Genomic DNA, 12,706 nt, shown 5'->3' on the forward strand with positions numbered 1-12,706 from the left:
CGCGGACCCGACGTCCATATAATTGTAAGTCAATGGCTTAAGGAGAAAGATGTTAATAAACGTAAGAGTACTTGAAAGTGAATATTTTTGTCCATCCTACAACTTGTTTAGCACCATTGAGTCATAAGTTTTCTAGTCCGTAGTTTCAGTGTATCTTGTCATGATTATACCGTCGAAGTTACGTGTAGTGCAGACGTACTGTATGTCTGTCTACATTTGAAATAGCCACTCTGACATTTTTACATTCTAAATTTTCATGCAGCCGTAATTTATGCTTTGTTGCTGAAACTGATTTTAGGAATGGAATTATAACGTTCCATGATAATATTAGACTATTTCATTATATTTCGTTTGCGGGTGTTCATGACAAAACATCGCTTTGTGCGGTAGCTGGGCAAATTTTGAACAGTATTGAAATTTACGTATAGGTATCAAATTACGTTAATAAAAGCATGAATAACTCAAGAGGACTGATAATCTCCAAACTACAGATTTACAGTGAAAAATTTGTCTTATGTCTAGATAGCGCTCATCAATAGCCTGGAGTAGAGTAATACTAGGTAAATGGCCGTGGATATCAGTTAATTACTCTTTAATACGAAATTAAGAAATAAAATTCTTCGATTGTTACTCACAGGAAATGAAATTATTTTTCCGGATTTAAATCGCGTTGATTGACTGAGTCAACCGTGACCATGGGACCTGTAAATAGCCCAAAATGTCAGTTCAAATCCGGAAAATAGTTTCATTTCCTATTAAGAAATAAATTTTTCAAATTATATTGATGAGCTAAAATTATTTCTTGAATTTTGACAAATATACATGTCAAGAGATGGCATTGTGTATTACACACTAATTTATAAATTAACGCTTGCTAATGTGGGTAGATGGCGCTAATCCTAAACAAAATAAAATAATTACCGGCACTATACATATAATAAGCGCCATCTGGTTGATTTGTTTGTTATCGCTAGAAATTAGAGTAGCTTTGACAGATTGCAGCTTGTCAATGTAAAATAAATTAGTTCCAAAAGTAGCTGTTTGCTACTCGTCGCGACATCTGGTGTACCAATAGGTACTAAGTACCGGACTGCGCTGTCTTGTGTCGGGATTAGCAGCCCTCTCGAGTTATTGGTCCATGGCAAAGGTAAGGTTTTAAACTAAAGCAAGTTTTAATCTAAATGCTGGTTATGTTAATTAATAACAGTTATTACATTAAATTTAAATTTATTTTTTATGAGTTTTTTTAATAATTTAGGTAATTAAAATCTTCGGCCAAATCGACAACCTGTTTTGAAGTTATTCTACATACATATTTCTTTATATAATGCAATACAATTGCAATAGTCAACGATTGAATAAAAAAAACATAAAGCAAACAATAATTTGGACCTTTTATTTAAAACTGTATATAGTTTTATTTAAAATTGCTTGCAGAATTTGCTACTTAGAAACAATAGACTAGATGAATACACGCTCTTTAGGCATGCACATTATGATGTGCTAGGTAGAGGAAGGAGATCCTTGACCACATCTTCGTTTAGGTACAAAACACACAACTATAACATACGTAACTCCATACACCTAAACAATTGACGGATATAAACCTGCGAAAAAATATATCCTATTGATGTTGCATTGGCTCCTTCACTCATACTTCTTCTTATCCTATCGATGGCACAAACTATAATATTATCGTACCCCAGAAGCTATTGTTGATATCCATGCTGAAGTAAGGGACATGTTTGCGTGTAACGCACTCGTCAATTGTTGCTTATGATCCGCCAGACGTATAAAGGACATGAATCGTACGCCATAGCGAGGAGGTTCCGTTCGAGAGCCGTATAGTTTCATTTCAAATGTAATTGTAACTATGTTTTTTCAAATAAACTCTTTACAGGTGTTATGGTCACGACTTATCCGAAAGAATAGTTTCATTTATATTGTTATATAATTTTCAACACAAATTTTAAAATTGGCCAGGGCAGTAACAGTGTGCGGTTTGTTTTCCTTTGTTTTATTTCTTGTAAAGATTACTGGAGAGTATTTAAAGCTCACATTTAAATGTTTCGTTTTAGAATCGACTAGGCACACAGCTGGGGCATAACACGACGTTATATAATAATTGATGGTTAGCCACAGAATATAGAACTCGTGTTCTCTGTGACCTTTTACTATTATAGAAAAGATTTACCTTTCGATTAAATTTAATTGTTCCCTTAATCTAATTTCAATCTTTATCTTCAAGTTCCAGTTAGTCTACTTCTTCTCTCTCTCTCTCTCGCTTCTGTAGTTTACTTATATCAAAACACATTTACATTAAAATCGAATAATTTCTGTAAATAAGTATGTAGCACCCAGTTAAACAGTTCAAGTAAAATTATCGCAAACTTATTGATACATGTATTTAAATTAAGAAATGTCATTTTATTTAACAGAACATTCTTCGTTATTACCTATTTTATTAACCGACTTCAAAAAAGGAGGAGGTTCTCAATACGACTGTATGTTCTTTTTTTGTATGTATGTTACGCGATAACTCCGGTATTTGTGAACCGATTTTCATGATTCTTTTTTTGTTGGAAAGGGGGTACTTCCATAGTGGTTCCATTTCATTTTGAAGAAAGTCATCCACCTAGAAGAGTGGCTTTTCACGCATGAAGATTCATTTCTATAAATAGCGCCTAACTTTAATTTAGGAGCAATTACTTTAATGGTTGATTTTGCTATTTCTCCAATTCAAGGCGTTTTTCTCTCAATATACTTTGAGTAGTGAGAACCAATTTTTATTATCTCCAGTGTCAAGTCCTGTATAGTGGCGAATTTAAGGATATTTCAATAAAACTTAGCAAATACTCGTAATTCCACGTAATTTTGAGGTCGGTTTTTTTAGTACTCTGTACTGAAATTATGTTATTCTATCGTTGTTTGTCCACAGTGTCTTCATAGTTTGTAACGTGTTAAATACATTCTGTAAGTACATATTGTCCAGTTTTGCTCACTCTTCCTTCAGTCCGTTACAATGAACTATGTAATATAGTGTAATATATATATCTATGTATCCCGAGTTCTTAAGTTACCGCGATTACTTCACATTGCCTAAGTAAATGCATAATATATCTTAAGACCTACGTACATATTATTTATGACACCTAATGGATATTATTTTGAATTACACAGTTACATGATTATGTTTCATTTTCTATCTTTTTGTTTCACTGTGTTACCAATCAACGACACTAATTGATTAAAAAATTACATTAAATGACCGTAGTTGGTGCGCTGTAAAAAAATATTAAGTAACTTTTATGATCCGACTTATAATGAAAACACAATTTAAATTTTAAAACTTTCGTGATTTTTCACCAAGTTATTATTACTAATTAACAATATAACTGGTTATCCCTGGGATAGTAAGAAAAAGTCGTAGTGTAGTAAGAAATCTGTAAGTAATGACAGACATTTAATGTGAAAACATACCATGTGAATATCATTTGGTGCCGAAAAGCCGCTAATGACCGTGTGTGTCGAAACGTGTAAAACTTTAATGCAATTTAAAAAAATTTTCTTTCACACAGACTAAGAAGTTAATACAATATATGTTGCATAAATTTAATGTGAGTTTTTATTACTAACAAGCAAAAGTAAAATAGGAAATAAGCAGCTAGCAGTCATCGGCTATAAATCACGTTGAAATATGCAGGCAAAAGTTGCGAGATGGTAAATCATTGTATTAGTGTGAAAAGGTTTGTAGAGTTCAGAAGACATTAAAATGAGATTTATAACTCTAGTGTTGTTACTTGTGTTATCCGTCATCCTGTTGGTGCAAGCGACCGACAAACCTCATCATTATGATGTGGATGATGCTCAAGCGTTATTCGATCAATATGTTAAAGATTTCAAAAAGACTTACAAGGACGATAGGGACAGAGAGACTCACTTCAAGCAATTTAAGAAAAAATTACAGGTAGTAAATGACCTGAACGACAAGAATTATCCTCAGATTTCATTTGGTATAAATCAGTTCAGTGATCTAAGCGAAGACGAAATGAAGATTATGCACGGATTTAATGCACATAAACGTAAGAGTACTGGAATGTAAGTATTTTTGTCAGTTCTACAACGTGTTTAACACCATTAATTCATAAGTTTTCAAGTCCATAGTTTCACTATATCTTAAGAAGATTAAGCCATCAAAGTGAAAGTCTGACGTTACTACTTTCAAAATTTTCGTGCAGTCGTAATTTATGCTTTGTTGTTTAAAATGGTTTTGGAAATGGAATTACTACGGTCCATGATAATATTAATGACTATTTTATAATACTTCGATTGTCGATGTTCATGGTAAAACATCGCTTTGATGTTCAAAATTTGCCCAGCTACCGGGCAAATTTTGAACATCAATTAAATAAATTTACGTCTATTTATCAAATTATGTTAGTAGAGGTAAGGTTTTAAACTAAAGCAGTCTCAATACTGATTATGTTCATTAATAACTGCCATTTCATTGATTTAATTACATTTTTTTTATAAGTGTTATTTAAATATTTCAGGTAATTAAATCTTCAGCCATATCGACATCCTGTTTTGAAGTTATTCCACATACACATTTCTATATACAATGCAATACAGTTGCAATGGTCAACGATGAAATAAAAACATAAAGACAACAATAATTTTGACTTTTAATTTAAAACTATTTACAATGTTAAAATTAAAGTTACTTGCATAATCTATTATTTAGAAATATATAGCCTAAATGAATAGACATTCTTTAGGCATGCACATTATATGTGCTAGTTTGAGAGGATTGGGATCCTCGATCACATCTTCATATATAACACATAACTATGCCATACGTAGCTCCAATACACATTAGGTGTCTCTGACGCACCTAAACAATTGACAGATGTAAAACTAATTATAATAAAATGTAGGCGCTAATTGTAAAAATTAGTGTTCATGCATGAACAGCCACCCTTAGAGATGGAATATAGTACTGACGTACCCTCTTTCAAACAAAGAAGATATCAAAATCGGTTCTCAAATGCCGTTGAGTTATCGCGTAACATACATACAAAAAAACATACAGTCGAATTGTGAACCTCCTTCTTTTTTGAAGTCAAAGAAAAGAAATAATAAAAACGTGCAAATTGATATGCACATATATGTAAATTATTGGAAAAAGGTGAGGAGAACGTAGGAAATGAAACTATTCTTCCGGATTTAAATCGCGTATATTTGTTTTCTCAAACAAACCGACGTTTGAAAAAATAAATATACGCGATTTAAATCCGGAAAAATAATTTCATTTCCTATGTGTAACAACCGCGAAAACCTAAGAACTCGATGTGAGGAGAACATTTTTAATACAGTTTAATACGTGAGAGTAATTAGAAATACGTAAATAATAACTACATAGTATAATGTAAAATATGTAAAAACAGAAACTACAAAAACCCGATATTTTTTGTTTCATCGTTTTTGTCGCGATATACGCAATTTCATATCGTCGTTCTTGTCTTCCAAATGTATAACAATAGTTTATTACCAATTATGCAAACAGCATTATCAACTGAAATAAATATAGTCATGAGGAGGTTCACACACATAGTGCCATGCTACGGCCACATATTTAGGTACGGTAATAACCTGTGTCCCACAATTCTACTATTTTCTTCAAACCAATACCACTAAGATTATATAGCAATTATAATAATATTTGTTATTCTACTATTACTATACCATATCTGTTATTAGCCTACTTCAAAAAAAGGAGGAGTTTCTCAATTTGACTGTGTGTTTTTTTTATGTATGTTACGCGATAACTCAATATTTGTGAACCGATTTTGATGATACTTTTTTGTTGGAAAGATGATACCTCAGCGTGAGTCTGTAAGAGGGTACCGCAGAGTGGTCTCATTTAAATTTGAAGGAAATATTCCAGCTCTAAAGGTAGCAAACTATGGACTTTTGAGGTCGGTTTTTTTAGTACTCTGTACTGATTATTGAGCCTCAACTGCTATTGGAATTAGATTAAAATCTGGTTTTTGCATCTAGACTTGGTGGATAGCCATTGACAAGCTCATTAATCTTTTAACTTTTAGCAGAATAGTAAACGTACAAAATCCTGCCGCTGACACTTCGATACACAACTGAGATGATTTAAAATTAGTAGACTTGGGGTCCTGGTGTCAAACTTCGTAATTCCTTATACTATACCGAGTATATAACCAGAAACAGAGACGAAATGTCATTAAATTTGATTGTTAAAATATAATAATAAAAAACTATTCTGCCTTATCGTTACGGTGACAACTGCCAGCCAGAACTAGAAACAATTGACGGGTGTCGTCAACAGTTTCACTTCAAATCGACCAGTTTAACTTGAGCTTTGCTATAATTTAAAAATTACATACTTAATATTCAATTACCGATGAAATGTGATTCCGTTTGTTATATAATTAGATGTTTTGCTGGTTTTCCCACACTACCGCATGGAACAGCCTCCCATTGTTAGTACACACAGGTCAGTTGTTGGCGCTGTATTACTTCAGCTTTCTAATTTGTAACTTCCGCGCAGACGAGAGTTGATATTTAAGAGTGATATAAGGCCCATTTGCCTGATGAGTTTCCAGGGATGGATGACCCTTATTTCTAGTCATTTACTCGATGCTGTGAAATTGTGCCGGCAAATATGACAATACACTGATAATGGCATGAGACATTGACATCTCATGGTATCCGCCATATTTGAAGTTAAGTACTTCATCTAGTTGGATAATGGGGCGATATATATGATGCTAGATCTTGTAACATAATATGATAACAAACCGAATGCCATAAGGCATAACATTCATAAAATTGTTATGGAATTCATAAATGTAGATAGAACGTCTATAATAAAATATTAAGTTAAATAATGTGCACCAACGTAATAACTAATTATATGATTAAACTAAAGTGCGTTATCTCAGTAACAACGTACATATTATAATGACACGGATGCACACTATTTTGAATTACACAAGTTCATGATTATGTTTCAATTTCTAGTCTATTATTATCTTTTTTATATCATTTTATTGGGTTATAAATTTAAATTTTGAAATCAACAATAGCCGGTGAGTAAAGAAATCACAATGAATTGCAGTAGGAGAGCTGTAAAAAAATATCAAGTAATTTTTAACATTCAATCTATAGGGAAACCACGGTTTAGGTTTTAAGACTCGTGGTTTTCACAAACTTCTTATTTATTACTTGTTACCAATGTAAATAGTTATCCCTAGTATGATACGAAAAAATCTTACCATGGTATACAACCTGAAACTAATGATAGATTCCCATCATTAGTTTCATTCAGACGATTCATGAATCATAACGATTTGATAGTATTTTCAGGATGAGAGTCTTGACAAGGCTATTCGTCAATTCTGGGAGATTGAATCGGTCCCAGAAAAATCTGCTCTGTCGGCTGAAGATCAGCAGTGCGAAGAAATTTTCGTTCAAACGCACAAACGACTAGAATCAGGAAAATTCGTTGTCTCACTTCCATTTCGGGATGGTGAACCCTCATTAGGCGAATCGCGTTCTTTAGCATTCAAGCGCTTAATTTCGATGGAGCGCCGTTTTGCTTGCAATGAGCAATTTCGTAATCTATATGTTGATTTCATGGAAGACTACTTAAAATCTGGTCACATGGAACTCGTTTCAGGAGAAATTAAGGGAAATCATTTTTTCATCCCGCATCATGGCATTCTTAGGCCATCGAGCTCAACCACTAAGTTGAGAATTGTGTTCGTTGCTTCAGCACTAACAAGTAAAGGAGATTCCTTAAACGATTATCAACTTATTGGGCCTAAATTGCAAAAGGAGGTTGGAGATCTCATTTGTAACTTTCGACTTCATGAAATCGCTTTTACCAGTGACATTCGCCAGATGTATCGCCAGATTTTAATCACTGACGAACATTTAAATTACCAACTCATCCTCTGGTGGACCTTCCCTACCGACGAGCCACAAACTTATCGTTTAAAAACTGTTACTTATGGAATAACTTCGTCCACATTTCTTGCTATTCGCGTTCCCCAGCAGTTAGCTGAGGATCACAAATCGGAGTATCCTGAAGCTGCTAAAATACTTAGTCGTTACACATACATGGATGACGTTGTCAGTGAATCTGATTCTATAGATTCCGCAGATCTGCAGAACCAGCTTTTTGATTTGCTCAAAAAAGGGGAATTTGAACTCAGAAAATGGTGTTCGAATAGTCCTGAGTTCCTGCAGCGTCTTCCTGATTCGGTCAGAAGCATTGAATCGTCTACAGTCTCGTTGGACAAAGACAGTTCTGTGAAAGTGTTGGGCGTGGCCTGGCAGCCTGTCAAGGACGTTTTTTCCTATAACGTCACACCTCTGCACAACAGGGTGACGAAATGTGTAGTTTTGCTCGAAACTGCACGCATTTTTGATCCTGTCGGTTTTTTATGTCCAGTCATCGTCGCTGCCAAGATTCTTATTCAAGAACTTTGGTTAGCTGGTGTTGACTGGGATGCAGAGGTTCCCCAAGACATTCGACAGAAATGGCTTCGGATCGTTTCCGGATTCCCCAACCTTTCGAATATTCAAATTCCTCGATTCGTTCCAACACAATCATGTCGCGTTGAACTTCATGGCTTCTGTGACAGTTCGGAAGTTGCTTACGTAGCCGTAGTTTATTTGCGTGTCGTACATTCTAACGGACTGATAGGTGTCCACATATTCTCAGTGAAGTCTCGAGTGGCCCCAAAAGAAGAAACTTTCCCTGCCAAGATTGGAGTAATGCGGCGCTTCGCTTCTTTCCTCGTTGTTCGCATTCATTCGTCGTTCGATTGGCTCGCAGGTAACCATCACTAATGAGTGCGCTTGGACCGACTCAAGCATCGTTCTGTGTTGGTTGCGTGTCGCTCCGTACTACTGGTCCATCTATGTTGCAAACAGAGTCGTAGAGATTCAAAATTAAATTTCCCCAGACAAATGGCGACACGTTCGGTCTTCTGACAACCCGGCTGACTGTGCCTCTCGTGGCCTGTCGCCTAACCAAATTGGAAATCATGACCTCTGGTGGAATGGCCCAGCGTGGCTAGGTCTACCGGAAGATCAATGGCCCGTGGCTTCTCTTAACATGGAGAACAGTAATGTGCCTGAACGTCGTACTCAAAAAATTACTCTCATTTGATTGACTGTCACGAGGAACCATCGTTCCTCAATCGACTTTCCTGCGTGATGTCGTACTGTTTTCGTTTTAAATTGTCGTTCGAAAACCAGAACTACTGGCCCGTTGACAGTTTCGGAGATCCACGATACAACTTCGCGTTTGGTACGCATCGTCCAAAAGTTCTGATTCGCTTCAGATCTTCGAAACCTGGATCTTAAAAAACACGTCTCGACTCCAACGCCTAAACCCCTTCCTCGACGAGCAGGGTGGGTCACGTAAGGGTGGGTGTGTGTTCGACTGTCAAATTCGAACTTTCACTTTAGTCAAAAGTATCCCTTGATACTTCCACCTGAGAGTGTTTTTACGAAGACAGTCATCGATTTCTTCCATAAAATTAATCTGCATTCGGGTCTTCAAGCTACACTGGCCTATACTGGGCTAGAAGCTACTGGATTATTTCGGCTAGACGAGTAGTCAAAAAACGGATTTTTCTTTGTGTCAGGTATTATAGGTATCGACCAATACTTCTTGACCCAAAAATGGCTGACTTACCTCAGGCTCGTCCAGCAAGTCAGACCTTTTGTTAAGGTTGCTGTCGATGACGCAGGACCTATCACGACAAAAGTAGGAACTCTTCGTAAGTCTAAGATCGAAAAATCATATATTTGTGTCTTCACATGCCTTACCACGCGTGCATTGCATATTGAACTCGTCTCTAATTTATCTACGGATGCCTTTATGGCAGCATTACGTCGTTTCATCAGTCGTCGTAGCATGTGTTCTGACATTTTTAGCGACAACGGCACCAATTTCGTCGGTGCTAGCTCTGAACTAAAGGCCTTGTACAATTTCATAAAGAGTCAGAACACCTACCTAGCTCATTCATTGCTGAAATTCAAAGTTACCTGGCATTTTTACCCTCCAGCTGCCCCTCACTTCACCTCTTGTTCGTACCGTCGGTGCTACAGTTCTCACGTTTGAAGAATTAGTAACGATTTTGACACAGATCGAAGCTATTTTAAATTCACACCCTCTTTCCTTAGTTCGGATCCTAACGATTTAGACGCGTTAACGCCGGGACATTTTTTAATCGGAGAGCCACTCAATGCCTTTTTGGGATCGGACGTAACGGAACTTAATGTAAATCGTTTATCGCGGGGGCTATTACTACAGCGCTTCATGCAAAGTTTCTGGAAACGCCGGCACAGCGAATATTTGTGCACATTGCAGCAGAGAGGAAAATGGTGCTCGTAAATGATCCTAATTTGTCTCCACTACAGTGGAAATTGGGGCGGATATCAGAGGTTCATCCTTCATAAGATGGCGTCGTTCGGACAGCTACTGTCAAAACTAAACAGGGCTTTTTCAAAAGACCCGTTCACAGGCTTGCGCCTTTCCCTCTTTCAGATTGAATTTAGTTATTTTTAATTTTTGCTTTTGTTCTTAATTTTTTTTTAATTTTACATTTAGTCTGTTAAGATCGGTTAAAATTTTTTGGGCAGTGTTCGTAAATGTGTAAACATCCTTAAAACATAACTTTTTGAATAATCTGCGCTCGGACAATATGCAGGTAGTTTTATAATAAGTCGCTGGATTGCAATATAATCTCACCTGCATTTTTTCTTATATTGGTTCGGGAGGCCGCCCGCCAGATCTCTTTCGACTTCGGTCTCGACCGGGTGATATTTTAAGTGCACCCCTTCTCATTCATCCATCATTTTTATTATTGACTGCTTTGTGTCGTGTTGGTGTCTACTGGTGACTGATTGTGATGGTGGACCTTGGGAGCTCCAAAAAGTAGGCAACGAATAGCGGTGACGTCATCAACCATCTCCTACCGGAGGAGCCGAATACAAGAAGATTAAAGATAGGTGGGTTTTATATGGTCATCCGAAACCAAAAATATTGCTATTTACCTTTTGTCTGACCAGCTAAAATTACAGTCCACTTTTCGTTTACTCTTATTACAAATTACAATTTCGTCATTAAGGGAAAAGACCGTTTTTCGAGAATGATGAGACAAACTATATGGACATCTTTTGGTGTTAAAAAACCGGTAACACGACCGTGTGTGTCGAGACGTGAAAAAAATATACAGCAATTTTTCTTTCACATGAACTAACCAACAAGTTAGTACCATATTGTATAAATTTACTGTAAATTTTTGCCAGTAGCAAACATATACCTATAATATATGTATAATATGAATAATTTGAAATAGGTATTAAGTAATTGGGTATACATGTATCTATTCATGGTAATTAGCTAGCGTCAAACTTTGAAAAGCCCTATACTATGACAAAATTTTGCTGCATTCGTCGTTTTTGACAAATAAAACAAAACACAAATAAAGACCAAATTTGATATTTCAAGGCACCTGTCGTATCTAAAACTATATATGATGCTGGTGTATGAATATAATGTACATTTTTAATACTATAAGTAGGTATTGGATATTTACTGTCGTTCAACAAGCTAATCATCAGCTATAAATCACGTGTAAAGACGCAGGTATAAATAGCGAGATGCTGAACATTTTTATTACTGTGAAAGGTTTGTAGAGTTGCAGAATACATGAAAATGAGATCTATAACCTTAGTGTCCTTCATCCTGGTGTGCAGGGGAAATACGATTTTCCTTATGATTTGGATGAAGCTGAAAAGTTGTTCAACCAATTCATAATCTCTGAACACAAGATTTACAAAAATGACAACGGCAAAATTCTCTTCGAGAAATTTAAGAAAAGTTTAAACTTACTGAATATTTTGAACAATAAGACCTATCCTAACGCTCTCTTTCGTACAAATCGGTATTCTGAACTAACCGCACAGGAAATAAAGGCTTTATGTATGTGTGAACCTCAGTAAAGGTAAGATTTTAAACTAAAGCAAGTCTACATACTAAACAACTATATATATATGTTATATATTATATTGAATAAAAAAAATATATTATGTCGAGTTCTTAGGTTTTCGCGATTGTTATACATAGGAAATGAAACTTTTTTTTATTTTTTTTTATTAAGGCATTGGCAAAGCCATCAGCCTAAACATGAACTTTAATTATGTTTCTGTAAATATGGCCGCCACAAAGAGGATAGGCAAATTGAGGCGGCGTGCTTGGATTGACTCGGGATTCCTTAAAACGGGCCGATACGGGTATTTTAGTTCGAGATTCGTATAATTTCGCGTTTTAATCTTCGATTAAGGCACAATAGCACTATCCTATTCCACTTTAAACTAGATTGCACAAAATAATTGAAAGTCAAAATAAAAACGACACTTTTCCCTCCAAAAGGTCTAGAGCGAATGTCGGAAATGAAACTATTTTTTTTCGGATTTAAATCGCGTATATTATATTATATTATGTGACCTATGTAAACAGGCAAAAGAAAAATTCATACAGCCAGCTGCTCAGTGTTCGTGATTGCGAGAATTAAAAATGCTTACTTGTACTGCTTAATTTAAAAAAAAAAGAAAAGGCGGTAAAATAAACTAAAGTACTTTTGTATTC

At 35.6% G+C, this 12,706-nt stretch overlaps 2 protein-coding genes across 2 annotated transcripts; both read left to right on the forward strand.

The window, feature by feature from the left end:
• Positions 1–3,703: 3,703 nt before the first annotated feature.
• LOC113228673 (fruit bromelain-like) lies at positions 3,704–4,675 on the forward strand. The gene is made up of 2 exons (XM_026462031.1): positions 3,704–4,098; positions 4,554–4,675. The coding sequence occupies exons 1-2, from the start codon at positions 3,773–3,775 to the stop codon at positions 4,555–4,557; spliced, it is 330 nt and encodes a 109-aa protein (XP_026317816.1). The 5' UTR covers positions 3,704–3,772; the 3' UTR covers positions 4,558–4,675.
• A 1,199-nt stretch (positions 4,676–5,874) lies between these two features.
• On the forward strand, positions 5,875–10,512 carry LOC113228599. The gene is made up of 4 exons (XM_026461953.1): positions 5,875–5,895; positions 7,402–8,878; positions 9,696–9,830; positions 10,424–10,512. The coding sequence occupies exons 1-4, from the start codon at positions 5,875–5,877 to the stop codon at positions 10,510–10,512; spliced, it is 1,722 nt and encodes a 573-aa protein (XP_026317738.1).
• The last annotated feature ends 2,194 nt before the right edge of the window (positions 10,513–12,706 follow it).

Source organism: Hyposmocoma kahamanoa, unplaced genomic scaffold (genome assembly GCF_003589595.1).
Source record: "Hyposmocoma kahamanoa isolate Upper Pololo Valley unplaced genomic scaffold, ASM358959v1 232, whole genome shotgun sequence".
In the NCBI taxonomy this organism is placed as follows: Eukaryota; Metazoa; Arthropoda; class Insecta; order Lepidoptera; family Cosmopterigidae; genus Hyposmocoma; species Hyposmocoma kahamanoa.